Consider the following 23,684-nt stretch of genomic DNA (forward strand, 5'->3'; position numbering starts at 1 on the left):
TTTAAATACCAAAAATTTAATTTAAAAATGCATCGGTTGCTAAAAATATGACTTTGTGTCTTGTAAAGGCCATTTTGAATAGAAAACGAACAACCAAAACATTTTGACCATTTAACTAAAAAACAAAAAAACACACACGCACAAAATCAATGAAAATAACAACTGAACAACATAAGAGTCATACATCTTTGGCATCCTGAGTGGTCGAATTAAAAGGCTCATTTTCTCAACCAAAAATAGGTTTGAGCGTCAAAAACTTTCTCTCTCATTTATTTATCCATTAGACTTTACCATTTCATTTTTAATAAAAGGCATATAATTTGAAATCACTTCATAATGCACATGATTGGATCTCACTGATTTACACATGACAGAAAAAAGGGAGTCGTAAAAGTCAGTTTTGTGTATCCCAATGAGAAAAACGTCTCACATTCTGTATATAAACGTAACACTGACAATATCCACTGTGATACATCTTGTCCTTTGTTCACTCTGTTTTGTTTTTCCCCATCTCTCCTATACTGTGTTCATTTTCGCAGCTGTTGAGGTCCCAGCATGACTTTATTGATGAAGTTCACAATGGCTGTGGCTGGCTGCTCTGGGTCCAGCTCTGCAAACAGGTGACACACGTTTCCCAAACCACCACTGCGCCGTGCAACAAATCCAAACATCCTATAGAAAACAAGTATGTATCAGAGACCATGGCAGATTTGTTTCATGTCACTTGCTTAATCTGAGCGGCATAGAAAGAAAAACACTTGTCTCACTCCTACATTTACACATTTGGGAATAAGCCTCCTAAAAGCACTAGAAATGCTACACTGACAGAGAATATAGAGCTGTATAAGTATAAGCACTTACTTGCAGGAAGTGTTATCAGCATCAGTCCACCTGGCGCACACACACACACACACACACACACACAGAGGCTAAGCAACATGTACAAGCAAAGCAAGTAAGAGAGAAGCATAAAAAAGGGCAGGAGAGCCCTTGCGCAAAAAATAATAGCAGGTTGACAGCATTAGATCAGTATGAGAGGCAAACCTTCTCCTCTAGACATGTTGGCTTGGCCATACAATGAAGCAAAGTACATTAGAGATGTAGTATGTTGTATTTTTTTTTAAATTTTACCTTTGATCCAGTGGATCCACACTGCTGAAAGTTACACTATGAATAGGGTAATGTCGCCTGAAAAACAGTCTATATAAAGAAAAAGAGAAAGAGACAAAGAGTGAGGTCTGTTTTTGCTTTCCAGTGTTTCCGATTAATTTCTTGGATATGAGCCGTACGTGCTTGCAGTTTACTTCAAAGTCTAAAAGCAGTAACTTTAAAGGAGAAGTCCACTTCCAAAACAAAGATTCACATATAATGTACTCACCCCCTTGTCATCCAAGATGTTCATGTCTTTCTTTCTTCAGTCGTAAAGAAATTATGTTTTTTGAGGAAAACATTTCAGCATTTTTCTTCATATAATGGAGTGATATGGTGCCCCAATTTTGAACTTTGAATATGAATTTCGATTTTGATTTTTAAGCACCTTGGATGACAAGGGGGTGAGTACATTATATGTGAATCCTTTTTTTGAAAATGGATTTCGCCTTTAATCTCACATTTGAAAGATGGAGGTAGAAATATGCTTGGGGAGTGATATTAATAATGCTGTGTTACAATGTAAACTGTTTTGCTTGGTGAGAAAAACATAAGTGTTACTGGACATGTGTGTTTGTACCTGCGCTGGTTATCAGTGAGGGTGATGCCCTGTGTGGACACTTTGAAGTGGACGACTGTTGGCGAAGAACGAGGCTCCTGGGTCAAAGTGCACTTGGTTGCTTTGGAGACGGCTTGCGGGCCTGTCAAAGATTCCGTTTCCACTGAGTTTAGGTAGAGAACATTACAAGCTGACAATGAGAGAAGGAGAGAGAATAGCAAAGAATATTAGAAGGAGAAAGAGGATATTTGTTACTTTTATGCTCAATATTCTTCATTAACACACTATGAGACTTACACTACCAGTCAAAAGTTTTTGAACAGTAAGATTTGTGATGTTTTTTAAAGAAGTCTCTTCTGCTCACCAAGCCTGGATTTATTTGATCCAAAGTATATCAAAAACAGTACAATTTTGAAATGTTTTTACTATTTAAAATAACTGAATTCTGTTTGAATATATTTTCAAAGCTGAATTTTCAGCATCATTACTCCAGTCACATGATCCTTTAGAAATCATTCTAATATTCTGATTTACTGCTCAAAAACATTTATTATTATTATGTTGTGAATAAGCTGAGTAGAATTGTTTTGGGTTTCTTTGATGAATAGAAAGTTCAGAAGAACAGCATTTATCTGAAATAGAAATCTGTTGTGACATTATAAATGTCTTTATCATCACTTTTGACCAAGTTAAAGCATCCTTGCTAAATAAAAGTATTAATTTCTATTATTTCTTTTCCAAAAAACAAAAAAAAAAAAAAAAAAAAAAAAAAAAACAAACAAACTGACTCCAAGCTTTTGAATGGTATAGTGTATAATGTTACAAAAGCTTTTTATTTCATATAAATGCTGATCTTTGGATCTTTCTATTCAGCTGCTTTAAATTGAAAATAATGATAATGAAAGTGTTTTTAAACAGCAAATCAGCATACTAGAATGATTTCTGAAGGATCATGTGACACTGAAGACTGGAGTAATGATGCTAAAAATGTATCTTTAATCAAAGGAATAAATTACTTTTTAAAATATATTCAAATAGAAAACAGCTATTTTAAATAGTAAAACAATTTCAAAATTGTACTGTTTTTGCTGTACTTCAGATCAAATAAATGCAGGCTTGGTGAGCAGAAGAGACTTATTTAAAAAAACATGAAAAATCTTGCTGTTCAAAAACTTTTGACTGGTTGTGTATTTTTAAACTTTTTACATTTTTTTCATAAAAAATGCATTAAATTGTTCAAAAGCGACTGTAAAGACGTTGACATATTTTTACAACATTTTAAACAAATGCTGTTCTTCGGAACCTTCTATTCATCAATGAATCCTGAAGAAATATCACAGTATCCACAAAAATATTAAGCAGCACAACTAATTTTAAAAAATTAGTTATTTTAAATTGTAACAATATTTCACAAGCATTAAAACATTCTACCAGCCTCAAACTTCTAAACGGTAGTGTATATAACTTAATATCCTTCTTAATGCATTTAATACTATTGTCTTTCACCACCATCCATCTATAAAAATATATAAAATAAATAAAATAAAATATATAAAAATATATAATATGTTAAAAAATATATAATATAAAAATATATAAAATAAAATAAAATAAATACTCACCTGCCCCCTGTTTTAATAGGTCTGCAGCAGTGCTGGTATTACTTCCACTCTGCAACTCTTGCAATTCTCCTACAAGATCTGAAACACAAACACACACACATCTGGCAGTTATTACACACTTATTATGGGATAAATATTCATTGTTGTATGTTTATGTGTTTGTATGACCTCTATCTGGGATTCGTAGAACACAAGGAAGAGACACAGGAGTAATGGAGTGCTGATACACCAGAGCAGACAGGGAGCCTGGATGAAAAGAATAATCAGAATTCAATCAATAGGGGGTGCTGTTTTCAACACAGAGCTTTAGAAAATCATTCATAAACCAGACATAATCTTTTTTTTGTCTCACCAAAATATGTTTCATTTTGACAGCCTTTGATCTTTACTCCTTTAGGACCGCTCTCAATCAGGAAGTGCCTAACTAGCTGCTCCTGTGGGTTGCTTGTCTCTCCATGGTTACTAGCGTGGGCTGGAGGTGTGCTGACTTTCAGGGCCAATCCATATGCGCCTTGGAATGAATTACTATCCCTAATGAGGAAGCAGCCGGGCTCCTTATCTTTTAATACTGCGATGGCTAAATGGGGAAAGAGATACTTCTGTTAGCAGAGTGGCAGGAATATTTCTGTAATGTAGATCACCTCCTAAATATTGATCTTTAAGAGCACTGACATGATGACTGTAAGGTATTGAGTTGTTTAATTTCATTGTGTTGCTATGAGCTTGCTAGGGCACTGCAAAAAAAGAGGGTTTTTTTTTCTTGGTTTATCATCCACCAGAGAAAAATCATTAGTCTGATGATCGATGTTCTTTGTCTGTTTGATTACATCATTAGTTGATCTTTACCATACATCTCTGCCATATGTACATCAACTTGACATAGTCACCACTAGTAAGCTACTACTAAATATATTGTAAAAACTCTAATTTGCTGTAAAGTTGCTTTGCAACGATATGTATCGCGAAAGGCGCTATACAAATAAATTTGAATTGAATTGAATTAAAACTGTAGTGCATAGGGCTAGCAATGCATAAATGCAAATGCATAAATGTAAATAATGTAAGTAATACTGATGAAAGCACCACTAAAAATGCAGATGTTCTCACCCTGGTCTCTTGAAATGCCAGGTTTGTACCAGTACTTGGAGCTGTCTTGGACAAATTTGGAGCTGAGGCGGTTCTCTGGCTCCTCCATGCCACTAGAGGGGGTTACTTTGCATTTAGATGCCAGAGGCAATTCATTGGCAGTAGTAGAGAAGGACACATGGAACTGGGCAGAGGAAGTAGGTTTTCCAGTTGATCTTATTGAGGAAGTGCTGGTGCAATCAGATGCATTCTGAAGCGGGGAGGCACGTTGTTTTTCAGGAAGAGGAGGCTGGGGTAAGGAGGCCGGGATGGTGATCTCAGTATAGCCTGTGTATGGCACATGAGGCACCGTCAGAAGAGGGTAGCTGTACGATGCTATAGGAAATGATGGTGTGATGTAGCCGTCAGGGTCAGGGGACGATGTTGTCAGGTCGCTGTTGCTGCTTTCCTCATTGCAGTCGGTCAAGGTTGTCAGGCTTTGCCTTTCAGCATTTATGCTAAATGAAGGGAATTCAGAAGCAGAGCTTCTCTCTGAAGAGCAAAGAGGAGGTTGAGGACTTGTTGAGGTTGAAGCTGAGGTGTAGCATGAGCCGGGGCGCTCCACTTTATCCTGCTCTAATTCTGGGACGCAGGACTTGTGTGTTTGTACCTGCACTGACTCCACAGTCTTGGATGATGGTGGGTTACTTATGAGAGTGGTGTGAGATGTAGAATCTGTGATGGGTGTTTTCTTCATATTATCCTCTGCTCCACTGACAGCCGAGACAGTGGCAATCAGAGACCCAGGGAAAGTGTTACTTTCTAGAGCTTTGCTTTTCATTGGTTCTCCCACCTCCATTGATCTGCTGTTAAAATACACAGAGGACGTTAGGTTGATAGTACAATAAATTCAGTGTATAATTATCAAAAACGGTGGCTGAGAGATCAATGTACATGAAGAAACAATTACCGATGAGGAGAAAAGGCCTCAATGTGACTTTTATCAGCTTCTAAAACTTTAATACACCCATCTACAAAACACACAAAATAGAATGAACAATAGATTAAATTAGGGAAGGACAAGAAAGCTGAAAGTTAAAGGGACAGTTCACCCAAAAAGGAAAATTCTGTCATTGTTTACATCGTTTAGTTTAGTTATGATTTATAGTCTGCTGTGTCATTGTGATTACCTTTCACGCCATGCTGACTCTCTGCAGCTGAAGCATTGTTGTGATTGGCTCGTTTTGGAGATGGAGTGATAGCAATGGGGGAGGAGTTTGGGGAATGACTGATGGAGGCGTATCCAGGACTCTCTCTGAACGGTTGTGGAGAGCAAGGACAGGGTGGATGAGGGCTATGGTAGCCACTGCTTTGGGGGCTGGGATATGGACTGAGTGGGGTAATATGGTCAGGTTGGGTGTCTGTAATGTATACAGTTTGATCTTGTTTTGGGATAGCGTGGCATCGTCCGTATGATAGCATTACTGGTGACATTGCTAGTTTGCGCCGCCAGTATTCGCCCTCTTGAACTCCCTCCCAATGAGACTCCGCCCTTCCATCTCTCCAGTGCATAGGCCCCTCCCTTCTAATCCCAAACTCCGCTTCTCTAGACCAAGGGAGAGCTTCTAATTCTCTGCCTCGTAAAGAATGAAGAGCAACGTCCTCTCGTAAGCGAGAACAGTCCCTGCAGGAGCACGATGTTGGCGGAGTGGTGCTGTAACGCAATTCTCGATACGGACTGGAGAGTAGGGACTGATTAGGAGTCAGAGAAGGAGGGATGTGGGCGTGGCCCTGAGGGAGGGCAGGGCAATGGAACACAGGACACGCCTCCCCAGAGTAGAACATAGCATGTGTCTGTGCAGGAAGTGTGTGGGAACGGGAAGACTGTGAGTGGGAAAGTGGTGAATGAAGGTGGGTTTCTTGAGTGGGATATGAGTACATGTGCCTGACGGTTTCTGGGCAGGGATGGTGCAGGCATCGCCCTCTCTCCCATAAAAGATCCGGCTGGGATACACACAAGTCTCGGACTGGCAGTGGGGCGGTGCGGCTGCAGGGAAGTGTGTGGTGTTTGGGATGGAGCGTTTGTGCAAGTGCATGTTGGTTGGTCAGGTCGGGGTCACAGAATGAATGAGTGTGGGAATATGGGCGACCGTAACAAGACTGAACGGACCTATCAGGTCTAATAGGAGAGCACTCGCCATCGTCAAGAATTGCGGTTTCTCTGTGTTTTTCCCTGTCTTCGTCCTTCTCTCTTTTTTCTCTCAGAGGTGGAGAGAGGGATTCGGGTGGTGCTGAGGAGCGGCTTGCGTCTTTGCTGAGCGAGAGAGGCTGGATGGAGAGATGAATGGGAGGAGTAGAGGAGGAATGACTGGGTGAATGTGTAGAGGTTTTGACAGAAGTCGAGCATCCGGTGGGACTGGAGCCTGGTGCTCGACGCTTCTTCACTTGAGCATACAGACTGCCATCCAGAGGACCACGTGTGTGGCAGATATCTACAGATCACAGGGAAACACATAGACAAAACCATATTATTTGTGACCCTGGACCACAAAACTAGTCGTAAGTAGCATGAGTATATTTGTAGCAATATGGGTCGAAATTATAGATTTTTTTTTTTTTTTTTTTTAAGGCCAAAAATCATTAGGATATTAATTAAAGATCATGTTCCATGAAGATATTTTGTAAATTTCCTACCATAAATATATCAAAACTTAATTTCTGATTAGTAATATGCATTGCTAGGAACTTTATTTGGACCACTTTAAAGGTGATTTTCTCAATTTTTTTGCACCTTCAGATTCCAGATTTTCAAATAGCTGTATCTCAGTTATCTCAGTAAAAATATTGTCCTATCCTAACGAACATATACACATAACTTACTTATTCTTACTTATTCATCTTTCAGATGATATAAATATCTCAAAATAAAAAAATAAATAAATAAAATCGACCCTTATGACAGGTTTTGTGGTCCAAAGTCACATTTAGGGTGTGTTCACACTTGGTTCGTTTGGTTCATTTGGTCCGGACCAAAAAGGAAAATGATACATTTAGTCCTGGTCCACTTAGTGTTCACACTGACATTTTTGACAGCAAACCTAAAGATACAAACCTAAAGGCATAGTGATATGTTCACACTCCAAACAAAAAGAGAAGGTGCGTTCAAATTTGTTTTAAGTTGAATAAACCTAATGCCGTCTGCTGGACTAAGCACGCTCATTGTTGCGTGTATATGATTTTATTTTCACCACCTGTGAACTCAAAAAGAGCTCATAAAAGGCATTTTACCTCCTTGTTTCTACATGTTTGCCCTTCCTCATTTTGTTTTGGATACACCTCGTTCCCTTCGTGAAATCATGCTGCATAGCATTGCATCTTGTCATTACTTCCTGCTTTAGGTTTGTTTAGAAGTATTTGGTCCATGCTGCATTCATATTTCATTCGAACCACACCAGAGTTCGTTTGGAAGCGGACCGAGGCTCATCTTTTTAGCAGTCTTGGTCCGCTTGTTTGGTGCGCACCAGAACCGCACTAACAGAGCAATCGCACCAGGGTACATGACAAGTATGAACACACCCTTAGTCACATGAATATTAAGTCTATAATTAAAAAAGAAGAAAAATTCACAGATTCATTTGAACAAGTTGTATTTAGTATTTAGAGTGCACATACCCTCAGCACTATCCTCATGGTGAAGGTTAAAGTTCTCATACGAGTCCCAGCGCACAATTGGATCTGTTGTGGCATAATCCACAGATACTCCCGGCTCATTTCCTTGTACCTCTCCACCTCAAAACAGACATAAAAAACACATATAGCATTCAGATAGAGCTAACAAAGGGAAGGAAGCTGAAAAAGTGCATTTGATAGATGTGTACCTCTTCTTTGCGGGCCAGAAGAAAACAGCAACTCCACTGTGGCGTCTGCTGGAAAACGGTCATCTACACACACACAAATCATAATCATAACACTGAAAACACACATTATTTCTCTGCTTTTGAAAAGCCGTGGCAATGGAGGGGACAGTCAGTGTGTTTACCTGTGCAAGCATGGTCAAGTTCTCCTTTGTCAAAAGCAAGCTGAGACCCATGAACACTACAAGTGTGAAACTGGATTCTGAACACACATTCTCTCTTACAATCATCTGAGAGACGGTGATAACACTTCACCTAAAGACAGACAGTAAGATGAACATTTTTACTGAGAAAAATGTGGTGCCTTTGTGGTGAAAATGTGGTTTTAAAGGGCTAGTTCACCTAAAAATGAAAATTCTGTAATTAATTAATCAAACTTATGTTGTTCCAAATCCATAAGACCTTTGATTATCTTCTGAACGCAAATTAAGATATTTTGATGAAATCTGAGAGCTTTCTGACCCTGCATAGACAGCAACGCAACGAAGCAAGACCCAGAAAGGTAGTAAGGACATCGATAAAATAGTCCATGTGACATTAGTGGTTCAACCTTAATTATATGAAGCTACGAAAATACTTTTTTGTGCAAAGAAAAACAAAAATAACTACTTTTTTACAGGTTTGGAACAACATGAGGGTGAGTAATTAATGACAGAATTTTCATTTTTGAGTAAACAGTTTTTAACTATATATTTTAAAATATTTTCTCAATTCAAAGCAATGGCTAGTGAGCAGGTTGTAATAGAATCTAATGTAACAAGAATGTATTCTAGTGAAATGTATAAGTGTTCTTACCAGAATATCTCCCTTCAGCAGTAGAGCTGGTTCAATATTCACACACAGGACTTTACTGTTAGGGCCCTGAATATCACTATAACACAAACAGAAAAAGTCAGAAAAGTATGACATCTCATTTTTTATAGTACAGTCAAGAAAGGACATGACATGATAAAAAAGATGAAGAGAAGTGTAATTTGGACACACTGTAAACCAGAGCTGCTCAGGCAGGTATTTTGGCTGGATTTAGAGGTGCTTGGATACTTTTCAATTGGACAATCTGGGAGACCAGCTTGTTGACCGGCTAAACCAGCATGGCATGGCTGAGAGACTAACTACTTAATTTTAGCCAGAACTTAAGATCATCTTAAACCAGCTTTGAGCAGCTTAAACCAACAAGATGTTTATTTTTGCAGGGTTGAGATCCACAGGTCAATATATCAGACCGCAAGCAGTGATCACCAAGCCACAGTGCTGAAAAACATCTCAAACGTAATGAGACTGATAAAACAGACCCACTTACTATTTGCCTGAAGAATAGACCAGCTGCAACGACTGATAGATCTTCAGAAAGGGAGAGTAACCTGCAAAATGCAATGGAAAATCTGTTACCTTGGACCACAAAAGGTCTTAAGTAGCACAGGTATATTTGTAGCAATAGCCAACAATACATTGTATGGGTCAAAATTATTGATTTTTCTTTTATGCCAAAACTTTTCTTTTATGTTCCATGAAGATATTTTGTAAATTTCTGACTGTAAATTTATCAAAACGTAATTTTGGATTAGTAATATGCATTGCTAAGAACTTAATTTGGACAACTTTTAGGCAATTTTCTCAGTATTTAGATTTTTTTGCATCCTCAGATTCCAGATTTTCAAATAGTTGTATCTCGGCCAAATATTGTCCTATCCTAACAAACATACATCAATGGAAAGCTTATTTATTATAAATTGACACCTTATGACTGGTTTTGTGGTCCAGGGTCACATATGAGTATTCACAATGAAAGGGAAGGTCACCCACAAAAGAAAATTCTGTCATCATTTACTCACTCTCATGTCATTTCAAACCTGTATGATGGAATAAAGTCATACAGGTTTAGAGCGTCATCAAGGTGAGTAAAATAAGATTATATTTTTGCTTCAGCTATCACTTTAACACATTTTCAAAATGTAAAACATTCATAGAGATTTTTGTAGTCTTTTCCCCAAAATCAGTTCAGAAAATACAAAATAAGGCCTGGTTATGATTGAACATGCTGTGTACCTCCTCCTGACTGGTAGTTGAGCAAAGCTGGAATATGAATTTGATGCAGGAACAGAGGGGAGCTGTTCATCTTTATTGCACCCGAGAGAAGACCAGCGAAATAATATATATACCTGAAATGACAGAGAACATCATGACCTATCCAGAACAAGTTATTCTGGAACAAACAGAAATAAAGGTTGGTCATACCTGTTCTGAGATGGCTGGAGAGAGGAAGAGATTTTATCCTCACAGAATTTCCTCATAGCAACTGTCGAGAGAGCCTGATCTGCCCTGCACGTATTCATACAGAAAGAATCAAGTGTAATTATAGTAAAATGCTTCCGAAAGGCACAGCATAAGAGTTTTCAATGATTTTGAAAGAAGACTCCGATGTTCACCAAAGCTACATATTTTAAAATGTAATTTATTTATGTTATGGAAAAGCTCAAAAGAACAGCACTTTTACTTTCACTTTTAATTAATTTAATGAGTCCTTGCTGAATAAAACACCAAAAAATAACTCTTTAATGTGTGAATGTTTGTGTGTGTAAATACCCAGCTGATATCTTGCTATAGTGCATGTAAGCTGCCACAATCACCCCTGTTTTTCCTTTGTTTCCCTGAGAAAGTGACAGGTAGTAAAAAAAGGAGACAAATAGAGAAAAAAAATATGTACAACAACTAATGTTAATTTTGGGTCATGCTTTCTATGACACGAAAATTGTAAAACATTTACTTCTGTCATCATTTACAAGTTTATATCTTAAGTTCAACTCGCTGACTCTTATCTGGTCACCGAGTTTAACAGCCCACTAGTGGGAAGGATTGAAGAGTTGTATGGACTACTTTTATGATACTTTTATAGTGCTTTCACTACCAATTAATTGTAACTTCATGAAAAAGAGAGTACATTAGACTAAACTTTTCCATTAAAAAGGCAGTCATTTGAGTTTGGAATGACTTTGGAGTAAGTAAATGGTGACAGAATCTAATTTTTGGATGATCTATTCCTTTAATAAGACTGATGACATTTAGAGACTTTTAGCTCTTATAAATTAAAAATTAAATATCAAATAAGTTCTGATCTCAACCTTGCAGTGAAGTACAACCACGTTCTGGGGGTCAGAGTTAAGCCAGTTCTCCATTGTTTTGCACGCAGCGCATATTTTATCGAGGGACGGGGCATGTAGATCAGGCCACCCAAACTCCTCAACCTGAGAAATGGTCCCAGAAATACAGAAACAGAGGCATACATCAACACAAGTAAGCCATAGAATGATTTTGAATGAAGATACATTTGAAGTCAAAAGTTTACATACACCTTGCAAAATCTGTTATCTGTTAAAATTATTTTACCAAAATAAGAGGGATCATACAAAATGCATGTTATTTTTTATTTAGTACTGACCTGAATAAGATATTTCACATAAAAGACGTTTGCATATAGTGCACAAGAGAAAATGTTCTAAAATTTACATACGCTTGATTCTTAATATTGTGTTGTTACCTGAATGATCCACAGCTGTGTGTTTTTTTTTTTTTTAAAGTGATAGTTGTTTATGAGTCTCTTGTTTGTCCAGTTAAACTGCCCACTGTTTTTCAGAAAGATTTTTCAGGTGCCACAAATTCTTTGGTTTTTCAGTATTTTTGTGTAGTTGAACCCTTTCCAACAATGACTGTACGATTTTGAGATCCATCTTATCATACTGAGGACAGCTGAGGGACTCATATGCAACTATTACAGAAGGTTAAGACACTCACTGATGCTTCAGAAGGAAAAATAATACATTAAGAACCGGGGGGTGAAAACTTTTGAACAGAATGAAGATGTGTACATTTTCCTTATTTTGCCTAAATATCTTTTTTTTTTTCATTTAGTCCAGCCCTTCAGAAGCTACAGAAGATTCTTACATGTTAAATTGTTACATTTTCCCTGATTTTAAAATTCAAAAACCCCTGGCTCTTAATGCATTTTTCCTTCTGAAGCATCAGTGAGCGTTTGAAACTTCTGTAATAGTTGCATTTGAGTCCTTCAGGTGTCCTCAGTGTGAAAAGATGGATCTCAAAATTATACAGTCATTGTTGGAAAGAATTCAAATACACAAAAATACTGAATAATCAAAGATTTTGTGGGACCTGAAGGATTTTTCTAAGGAACAATGGGCAGTTTATCTGCTCAGAACAAACAAGAAACTCCTGAACAACTATCACTAAGCAAAAAACACAGCTGTGAATCATTCAGGTAACAACACAGTATTAAGAATCAAGCGTATGTAAACTTTTGAACAGGGTCATTTTTATAAATTCAACTATTATTTTCTCTTGTGGACTATATGTAAGCGTCTTTTATGTGCAATATCTTATTCAGGTCAGTACTAAATAAAAAAAATCCATGCATTTTGTATGATCCCTCTTATTTTGGTAAAATAATTAACATTTAGCAGATTCTGCAAGGTGTATGTAAACTTTTGACTTCAACTGTATATGCAAATCTAGTTAATGGAATAATACATAGAAAGCTGTTTTTAATAAAACATCAAGAAGATACCTTTGGATTTAGCTTGCAGATGTCATGTCGTTTCTCTGACAGATTTATAAGCTGAGAAGAAGTGAAAGAGACATTTTACTAATTCATATGCCTTTAAAACTCAACAATGATTTTAAACAGAAATACAACTAACCAAAAACTTGTCTTGATGTTTAGATTTCAACATGGCTGCCACTTCCTTAAGGTTAGCGCTGTAACGCTGTTCTTCCAGATCAGACAGGTAGAGGACAGAGATGATACGCTCAGTTATGTAGGTCAGGTCAAAATCATAATGACTGCCCATCAACTTCTCCATAACACTCTCCATTTTGTCTCTACTGTAAAACACACAATAAAAAACAAACACACTCAATTACAAACATATGCAAACTAAAGGAGCAGTACATCCCTAAAGTAATGATGATTTTTAAACCTGAATGTGAGTGATGACATACTCTTACTTTTTGGGAGAGATTTTTCTTGAATTCAAAAAAATGTTGCTCTTTTCTCTGTCATTCAGACTTAGCTTTATAAAATTTGCTCTTACCCGGGAGGAATGTTCATCTGGTTTTGAAATGGGGACTAGGAAGGAAAAGAGTTTTAAAAAAATGTGAATAAAAAGCAGTTACATACTCTACAGACATTGCTTTTAAATTCCAATACATCAAACACACTTAGTAATTCCTTTAACCTTCCTTTTGTGATAATAATGGCTCTTTTATGTTGGACTCCAATTATGCCTTTGTAAAAATAATGGTCAATTGAAAATTAACCTCTTATTTCCCTTCAAATTGTTTTAATATGTTCCTTTGATACTGCAGCAGAAAGAAATTACAGAAGCTTGACTGAAGCAGACATGCACTTTTCAAAAATAGCACTATTATCTAATAAAATTACATTGTTTTTTGCTTGAAGTTCATTCATATATATATGTGTGTGTGTGTGTGTGTGTGTATGCAGTCATGGCCAAAAATATTGGCACCCTTGCAATTCTGTCAGAAAATGCAACACTTCTCTCAGAAAATTGTTGGAGTTGCAAATGTTTTGGTACATGTTTATTATTGGCACCCTCAACTTAATATTTGGTAACACTGAGATTTTGTGTATACTCAGTTCTCATAAGATTCATAAAGTCTCAGCTAGATCCCTCAATGTCAATTCTGCTAAATTAATTATTGTAAATGTAATATGGATGCAATGTTTTGAGATATTTGGTAAAAAGCAACTTGGGGTAATACTCACTGGATCTGAGATAACTTCACAAGGGACAGACACCTGGAAGAACGACAGAGAAAGGTATGTTTTAGGCACATGGAAACCAAGTCTTTGATGCATGATTTGGAGGGTTTAGACATTAGAGACCATTTAAGTGACACATACCAGCCTCTTAAACATACACACATACAGCTAGCATACTTTGGGGCCATGGGGTGACTCTCCATTTTAAGACATCCTCTCTGTCCTCATTAGGTTACTATCACACCAGGGGACATCTGGTACTGTTTAACACCGTCTGTGAGAGTGTGCGCACACATATTTGCACACGTTCACTTCGCTTCCTTCTCAGTAATTAGTTTAGACATAACATTTCAACTTACAGACTCTAACAAACACAACTTTGCTTATAATACCATTTTGTTAGTAAATGCAATTAAATGTACAGCCAAGGATGTAACCATGTATTCAAGAGGGGTAAATCAAACAGGAGTGTCATTGGAAAACCTAAATAGACCATATCGGTGGGTGAGTGTAAGTGTGATGTGGGATATCCTGACAGACAGGGAGTCTGATGTGGACAGAGGGTGGAGACACATGTATAAAGAGAAACAAAAGCAGCTGATCTCTCCCATCCAGGACGGATGAAATGCCTGCTGGCTTTATGAACTATTTCCACTACTCTATTTCAGAAGATCAGCTGGTCTGTGCTTCTATCTGACCATGAGTCTGTTTGTAAGAGTATTTTTCACCATGTACGTCACAAATGTTCACTGTATTACTGTCTTAAATTTAATTAAAAGTCATTTTGTTTATTATTTGAGCTGTGACTTTAGATTGCCCTGCTGGAAAATCCAACTGTTGGAAGTTGAAACTAAAATGTTGCTTTAACATAATGATAAAATCATATTATAGTGCAGACAAAACAAATCGTTTATGAGGGATGAGGAAACACAATGGAGTTCATTAACTGCATCCTGCTTTAACAGGTAAAAAGTAATTACAAGTGACGCAGACACAATCAAACGTGTACACAATTTCAATCACTAAACAAACAAAGATAAATGTTCATCTTTTATAAACCATAACAACCATCTGATTGTATCTTTCATGTGTCAGTGTCTTATACTCTTGTCTCCGCTTTAATTCCATATATTGCTGATTCTCTCTTTTCTATAGTATTTCTCTTTGTGCCAAACTGATTATCTCCCTGCAAACATAAATTGATTCTACTGCCTGAAATGAAAAGTACATTAAGTTTACTTCACATTTGCTAAAAGCAAAATTAAATCCCTCTTTGATGCCTTTTTTAAAAAAGAAACAGTGTCTGTACCTTTCTCAGATGAGTCGTGTTTTCTAGAGCCCCTATAGCACACACACAAGTGCTCTCCTCTCTTGCTCTCTCTTTCTGATCCTCTCACTCTCTTGTTCCCACTTAACTCTTCCTCTCTTCCTCTCTCTCTCTTTCTCTCTCTCTCTCTAAAACAAGGGCATGCACATGGTAAATATTTACTTAATTATTGTAGATAGTTCTATGCATTAATTACTTGAACTGCATAACAAAATTACAATAAATTACCTAACAGTGAGCAATACATTTGTTACTAAACTTCAAAAAGTTCTTCTTTCAAAAAGTTGTTTCAACTTCATATAATTCGTTACCCTGCTGCCTTAAAACTTTGTTTAGTCAACTTGAAATTTTAAGTTACTTAATGTTAATGCGGAGTAACAAATTATTTTAAGCTGAAACAACTATTTAAAACACAGTTTGTTGGATCACCTTAAAATAATTTGTTACCGTGCTGCTACTCAGTCAACTCAAATAAGTTTAGTCAACTTGAAATGTTAAGTTGTACTAAGTGACAGCTTAGATATTTGAGTTGACTAAACAAAAAAAATTGTTTTGTTAAACTTAAAAGCTGGGCTTGTTACCCAGCTGCCTTAAAATTTTAAGTTGAATCAACTCAAATATCTAAGTTGTCACTTGGTACAACTTAACACTTCAAGTTGACTAATCTTTTTTGAGTTGACTGAACTTAAAATTTTAAGGCAGCTGGGTAACAAATTATTTGAAGTTGAAACAACTATTTAAAAGTTTGTTGAGTCAACTTAAAATAATTTGTTACCCTGCTGCCTTACAATTTTAAGTTGAATCAACTCATATATAAGTTGTCACTTGGTATAACTTAACACTTCAAATCAACTAATCTTTTTTGGGTTGACTAAACTTAAAATTTTAAGTTTAAATAGTTAAGTTGAATCAACTCAAATATCTTAGTTGTTATTTGGTACAACTTAACATTTCAAGTTGACTAAACTTGAACTTAAAATTTTGTAGCAGCTGAGTAACATTATTTTAAGTTGACTCAACAAATTGTTTTTTTTCAGGGTATTTATTCATTTTGTTAATATTATCATGGTTCATATTAGCTCAAGTTCATTAAATATTAAGAGATGCAACATTTAATTTCAATAATGTATCAGTAAATGTTGAAATAACATTAACTAAGATTAATAAATGCTTTAGAAGTCACTTTTAGCGTTCATGTTCATTTGATTCATTTGATTTGTTCATATAATCTTTTTGTAAAGTGTTACCAGTATCATATTTTATGTTTAACAAAATCAAACTAACTAGTATAGCTAGTATAGTGATTTGCACAATGCATTTTTTTAGTCACTAACAATGTTTTTTGTACTGTAATGTCATCCATCTTTCTTTAAGCATGCACTGGGGTATGAATAATTATGGTTGCATTGTTTTGATACTTGACATTTTAGTTTTAGACAAGTCATTTACTTAAAATGAGTAAACTGATTAAACTCAAAACATAAGATTCAATGTTCAGTGAACATAGTTTTTTTTTTTTTTTTACAGTGTAGAGAAAAAGTAAAAGAGAAAGAAAGAGAGCAGGGGGGGAATAATAAGAAATTAAAGGAGAGAAAGAGAGGGACAGCTGTGGCGTGTAGCGTGCGGATACACTCGTGTATATCCGAGTGATGCACTGTTGGCATTCGGTGACTGATTGCAATTTCTATTAATACCAAAGATAACCAGAGTACATAACTCGTATGAATTAGACCTATTTGTACTATATTTGAGAGTGACACACATCACAAGACCAGAAGCCACTAAGATCATGCATGAACATATGGTGCTACAAGGACACATATAGGCAACAAAAATGCTTATTTTTTTGCCATTTCCTTAGTGGTTAAAGCCAAATCAAGTGCTAATCACTGTTTAGCTAAAGTTTAGCTATATGCAATGTAATTCATTAGAGTAGTAACACGATTTCAGCTGTGAGAGAGAGAATCTTACCTTTTCCTCGCATTTCTTATGCACTGCAGTTTTACACTCTGCAAGGAGAAAAATGTGGATTACATTTATAAATACTGATGTACGTTATATGTATATATCAGTCAGGTTTTACTTATATGGGGACCAAATGTCCCACAATGACATTAAAACCAGAAATCACCTACGTTTTGTGAGGAAATGGCTTTATAAACATAATAAAAACATCTTAATACAAAACTAAAAATGGCAAAGTTAGGGGATAGAAATACCTGCTACTATTAGTAGAAAATAACATAAGTCAATGTAAACAGTAAAAACAAATGTGTTTTACCTCTGCAGTACATGCCATGGCTGTCGAGTGCTTGTCTGCAGACAGCACAGTGGTGTTTCTTCTTGAAGTTCCTCTCTTTAAAGGAGTGTGAACCCATTTTCCCCAACTACATATATAAGCACACACACACAGAGACCTCAAAATTATACAGCAGCAGTTACTGTGGGATCTTTATGTATGTACATTTGGCAAGAACCAAACCCAAACACATCTGCCAAGAGCACTAAGCACACATGTCCACACGCCCCCAGTTGTGGTGATATGAAGAGCATAAATCAATCACTCGTATGGAGGCGATGAATGAAAATCATGTTTGTTTTAGGTAATAGTTCTGTGATGATAGAACTGTTTTTGGCACAATGACAGATATTACATAAAACAGCTGGATGATTTGACGATTATTATATGGTCATACTCTAATTTATTCTATTCTATTCTATTCTATTCTAAAGTGTTTTTCTACTAATTGAGTTATTTCCATGGTATACTGCCATCAATTACACTATCAGTCATAAGTTTTTGAACGCTAAGATTTTTAATGTTTTTAAAAGAAGTCTCTTCTGCTCACCAGGTCTGCATTTATTTGATCCAAAGTACAGCAAAAACAATTTTAAAATATTTTTACTATTACTATTTTACTACTTAAAATAACGGTTTTCTATTTGAATATATTTTAAAATGTCATTTATTCCTGTGATTTCAAAGCTGAATTTTTAGCATCTTTACTCCAGTCACATGATCCTTCAGAAATTGTTCTAATATTATGATTTGCTGCTTAAAAAACAGTTATTATTATGTTGAAAACAGATGAGTAATGTTTTTCAGGTTTCTTTCATGAATAGAAAGTAAAAAAAAAAAACAACAACAACAAAAACAGCATTTATCTGAAATAGAAATCTTTTGTAACATTATAAATGTCTTTATCATCACTTTTGACCAATTTAAAGCATCCTTGCTAAAGTATTACTTTGTTATCATTTCTTTAATTTAATTTAATTTAATTTAATTTAATAATGTTACAAAAGCTTTACATTACAGATAAATGCCGATCTTTGGATCTTTCTATTCAAAGAATGCTGGGAAAAAATGTAATCAATTGTTTTAAATATTGATAATCATAATAATAATAATAGTAATAATAAATGTTTCTTGAACAGCAAATCTGCATATTAGAAGGATTTCTTAAGGATGCAACATTGGAGTAATGATGCTGAAAATTTTGATCACAGGAATAAATAAAATGTTAAAATATATTCAAATAGAAAACAGGTTTTTTAAACAGCAAAATATTTCATAATTTTACTGTTTTTGCTGTACTTTGAATCAAATAAATGCAGGCTTGGTGAGCAGAAGAGACTTCTTTAAAAAGCATTAAAATCCTTACTGTTTTAAAATTAAAAATTTGCACTGGTAGTGTACATATTGGCCAATACAAAAAAAAATACAAAAAGCTAAACACTAAAAAACAACTTTAACCCACTCTGTGAATACCATTTATAATATTTTGTTAATAAAACAAATGTATTGATTAAAAAAATGTTTCTCAAGACAATTATATATACTACTGTTCAAAAGTTTGGGGTCAGTAAGATTTTTCATTTTCTTGAAAGAAGTCTCTTACACTTACCAGGGCTGCATTTTTTTAATTAAAAATACAATAAAAACAGTAATATTGTTTAAAAAAAATCTAATTTAAAACAATATGTTTCTATCTGAAAATATTTTAAATTGTAATTATTTTTCGTGATGGCAAAACTGAAATTTCAACAGTCTTCAGTCACATGATCCTTCAGAAATCATTGTAATACACTTATTTGGTGCTCCAGTAACATTTCTTCTTTTTATCATCTTCTTATCAACGTTTAAAAACAGCTGTGTAATTTTTTTTAGAATTCTTTCATGAATAGAAAGTTCCATAGAACAGGATTTATTTTAAACTAAAATCTTTTGTAGCAATTTAAACATTTTTACATTTTTACTGTGACTCTTAATCAATTTAACGTGTACTTGCCGAATAAAAGTATTAATTTCTTTTAAAAAAAAAAAAATACTGACCCAACGTCTTTGAAAAGTAATGTAGGCCTTCATAGCACATGGTTAGTTTTAGCACTTGACAATGCTGCCATCTACAGACTGTAATTGGGAAGTAAACAATCGCTATGCTGTAAGCAGAGTGGTGCGCAATTCCTTGAGTTGAGTTGTATTACCACCTCAATCAATCAATCTAAAGATTTTATGGAAAATATGTGTTCTGCATTAACAAAGTATGTTTTTAAAAACACATATAAAGCCGTTCATTCATCAACTAGTCCAAAAGTTCCTTTCAGAGAGGTTGTTTGCATATTGTGAGCATGTGACAACCAGATATAAAACACAGATAGCTGTAACAAAATGCTGGTTTCATGCTTTTGTGGTTTTAAAACATGGTTTTAGATAAAGGACTTTTTCAGCTCTCCACCCTTTTCTCTCTCTCCCGCTGTCTCCAGCCAAAGTTTGGCTCATGGATAAAGCATTTCCCTCCACATATCCAACACACACAGACACAGCTTTCTCCTCATGCCTTCTCACTTCTTCTTCTCCGAAGAGTGCAAAACTGTTTAGGCTACTAGAATTCTTCCAATGTCAAATGAACAGACGTGACAGAGAGAGAGAGAGACAAAAAGAGGTTTCTCTCTGCTACTGTTGCTGCTGACATTTTGAAATAAGAGTTTTGGCTCTCTTACACTCACATACAGACTCACATTCCCGGCAGGAGTAGACGGGAGCAGGTGGGAAGGCCGAGGTATGCTTCCACCGTCCCAGAATTCCACCGTCTATTTTTAACCAGTCTTTCTGACCACAGGATCCCTAGGAAACCTGTGTGTTTGTGTGTAGGCTTGCATGGGTGTGTTAATCTGGCTATTAGTCTGTGGTTATGGAATATATTTTTCTTTTTTTCTCTCAAGAGCACAGAGCACATGACATGGAAGTGTTTGTCACTGCTTACAATGTGTTATGGGAAGTGGAAATATTCTATTTACGTACATTTTCCATCCTATAGGCTGGATTCTAAGGGCACATAACATACTAAAGATGTCTGACCCCAAAGAGTCAACCTGCCGCCAAATGACGGACATGGAAGTGTTACTATGCGTGAGTGTATGTGTGCGTGGGGGAATGTTCATTGACAGGAATATCCTTTCAGAAAATAAAATAAAATAAAATAAAATAAAATACTTTACATACACTTCATATTTTGTTTAATGTCTATTAAACTGCATTTTGAGCAATGAAAGCAGTATAAACATTCATAACAGAGCCACTTTAAACACGTATTGACTGCTAACAGCACTTATATAAAAAAAACTTTCATCTGAAAAAAAAAACAGTTATGTCAGCCAATCCATGGAGCTCAAGTACATTATAATTTAATATATAAGTATTTAATACATAACTATTTAACTATAATTATAGTCAACAATATAATATAATATAACATAATAATTATAACTATTGCATTTTATGCATTGGTATCATGAACTAACAACAAAACAATACTCTTACATAATTTATTAATCTAATGTTCACTTGTACACCATACATTTTAACATTTCAAGTTAGAAAATGACTATTAATGTATTATAAATTAACATAACATAAAACAACACTATGTTTAACATTAAATTAGATGAATAAATGCTATAAAAATAGTACTTTTTTACTTTTTTATTTTAGTTCACAATACCTAATGTATTATCTACAGTTAATGAATGTAAGCTTATTGCAAATTGTTGCTAAGATAACTTTTATAAGGTGCATTAACCTTACTACATTATATCATGCGAAATAGATCGTTAATTAAAAAGTTACCAATTAATTAAAGATACAGGTTGTATATATTTTACATATGTTCTGCACTGACCTCCTGACTTTGAGGATTGCAAATATGAAATGATTTATGAAGACATAAAACATAACCATTGAAAGACCACTGCACTCATTGCCTAGTGATCTTCTTACCTATATATGACCCCATGCATGCACAAACACACACACATACCTCTGTTAAACTGAGAATCTCTGCATCCTCTGTGAGGTCTCGTGTTTTCGGGGGGTCCGAGGGCTGGGGATTCCTCTCTTTAGCCCACCGCTGCTTGCTGAAGACACAACCCATCTTACTTGCTTTATTTCTCCTTTTGCACTTTTTTAGCCCTTGTTTTCCTTAGTCTTCAGTCCAGGTTGCTCCTTGTTTTACGGTTCCCTTCTCCTCAAGGACGTCTCCTTGTTCCTCAATGTCTTAGCGTCCAGTTCCAACACAGAATCATGTCTCTCACACCTACTTTTGCACACATTCTCTCCCACTTCCAAAGTCTCCCTCTCAGTGTCTCTCGGGGTGTCCTCCCTCTAACTGTCTCTTGCCCCCTCACATGCACACTATGTAACGCCCTCCTCCGTCTCTCTCGCAGCTGTTTTTGGCAGGCTTACGTCAGACCCTTCCACTTCTTTGGCACTCGAGCTCTGCTCACCCACTGGGAGCCATCACACACACACTCTCACACAACCCCTAAGGCTTGTGTTCCAACATCTCTCCACCACCCAGTCCCTAAGTCTGCACACAGAGAGCATTAGGTCTTCTGTTCTTCCTCATCTCCATCTTTCATTGGCAGAATGAAACAACAAAGCATCTGTTCTCGTTCCTTCACATCCGCTCCGTCCAAGCAGCACTCGCCTCGCATCTGCATGTGTGGGTGCAATAATGAATAAGTTACTGTGAAGCACATGAAAAACTTCCATCAATAAAATTCCATTCATTATAAAGTTTATGTAAAACAGGGTCAGTTGGAACATCAATTAAATGAATTGAAAATGAGCTACAGGGGGTGAAGGACCACCATCTTCATGAGGCAACAGTAGAAGCTGTGAGATTCTGTGTCAAAAAAAAATATAAAACAACAACATTCTAAGGTAGAAAAAGATGAATTTCACTTCCGTTTACAATTTGATTTGCAATTTTTCATTAAATAATTCAGTGTACTTCTACTAGACGAATACACAACAAATTATTGCAGATAATTATGGAAATATTATACACTACCAGTCAAAAGTTTTTGAACACTAAGATTTTTAATGTTTTTTTAATGTAAAGTCTCTTCTGCTCACCAAGCCTGCATTTATTTGATCCAAAATACAGCAAAACAGTAACATTTTGAAACATTGTTTACTATTTTTTACATATTTCAAAATGCAATTTATTCCTGTGATTAAAAGCTAAATTTTCAGCATCATTACTCCAGTCTTTAGTGTCAGATGATCCATCAAAAATTATTCCAATATGCTGATTTGCTGTTCAAGAAACATTTATTATTATTATTATCAATATTTAAAACAGCAGAGTAGATTTTTTTTTTCAGGATACTTTGATGAATAGAAAGGTCCAAATATCATAATTTATAAATATTAAATAAATTATAAATATGAAATAAAAAGCTTTTGTAACATTTTAGATTATACCATTCAAAAGCTTGATTCAATGTTTTTCTTTTTGGAGAAAATAATTATAGAAATACTTTTATTTAGCAAGGATGCTTTAAATTGATCGAAAGTGATGATAAAGACATTTATAATGCTACAAAAGACTTCCATTTCAGATAAATGCTGTTCTTCTGAACTTTCTATTCATCAAAGAAACCTGAACAAATTCTACTCAGCTGCTTTCAACATAATAATAAATGTTTTTTTGAGAATCAAATCAGAATATTAGAATTATTTTTGATGGTTAATCTGACTGCAGTAATGATGCTAAAAATTCAGCCTTGAAATCAGAGAAATAAATTACATTTTAAAAAATATTCAAGTAGAAAACAGTTCATTTATATAGTAAAAATATGTAAAAAATTTACTGTTATTGCTGTACTTTGGATCAAATAAATGCAGGCTTGGTGAGCAGAAGAGACTTCTTTAAAAAACATTAAAAATCTTACTGTGTCTAGATAT

General features: G+C 35.4%; 1 protein-coding gene across 3 annotated transcripts; it reads right to left on the minus strand.

The window, feature by feature from the left end:
* On the minus strand, positions 1-22,103 carry tns2b (tensin 2b). 3 transcript variants are annotated; one of them, XM_051113547.1, is made up of 26 exons: positions 21,751-22,103; positions 17,712-17,817; positions 17,402-17,439; positions 14,107-14,139; positions 13,412-13,446; positions 13,019-13,202; positions 12,886-12,936; positions 11,429-11,551; positions 10,893-10,957; positions 10,545-10,628; positions 10,356-10,468; positions 9,610-9,670; positions 9,105-9,180; positions 8,435-8,564; positions 8,274-8,336; positions 8,068-8,184; positions 5,586-6,887; positions 5,366-5,426; positions 4,438-5,261; positions 3,683-3,907; positions 3,499-3,576; positions 3,331-3,408; positions 1,730-1,898; positions 1,132-1,200; positions 862-891; positions 1-672 (listed from the first exon to the last, which is right to left on the minus strand). In XM_051113547.1, the coding sequence occupies exons 1-26, from the start codon at positions 21,862-21,864 to the stop codon at positions 528-530; spliced, it is 4,374 nt and encodes a 1,457-aa protein (XP_050969504.1). In that variant the 5' UTR covers positions 21,865-22,103; the 3' UTR covers positions 1-527. The 3 variants fall into 3 exon arrangements, with proteins under 3 accessions (XP_050969504.1, XP_050969505.1, XP_050969506.1); XM_051113548.1 differs by lacking the exon at positions 862-891; XM_051113549.1 differs by lacking the exons at positions 17,402-17,439; positions 17,712-17,817; positions 21,751-22,103 and adding an exon at positions 15,413-15,477.
* Between the last annotated feature and the right edge of the window lie 1,581 nt (positions 22,104-23,684).

This window comes from Labeo rohita, chromosome 6, assembly GCF_022985175.1.
Source record: "Labeo rohita strain BAU-BD-2019 chromosome 6, IGBB_LRoh.1.0, whole genome shotgun sequence".
Taxonomy (NCBI): domain Eukaryota; kingdom Metazoa; phylum Chordata; class Actinopteri; order Cypriniformes; family Cyprinidae; genus Labeo; species Labeo rohita.

Excerpts from the sequence above, each read along its gene's own strand:
- tns2b (XM_051113547.1), bottom strand. The coding sequence starts at position 21,864 with ATGGGTTGTGTCTTCAGCAAGCAGCGGTGGGCTAAAGAGAGGAATCCC. Across the intron at positions 14,140-17,401 it reads ATAAGAAATGCGAGGAAAAG|GTGTCTGTCCCTTGTGAAGT; the intron begins GTAAGATTCTCT and ends TCGTTCTTCCAG. Across the intron at positions 5,262-5,365 it reads GAGGCCTTTTCTCCTCATCG|CAGATCAATGGAGGTGGGAG; the intron begins GTAATTGTTTCT and ends GTATTTTAACAG.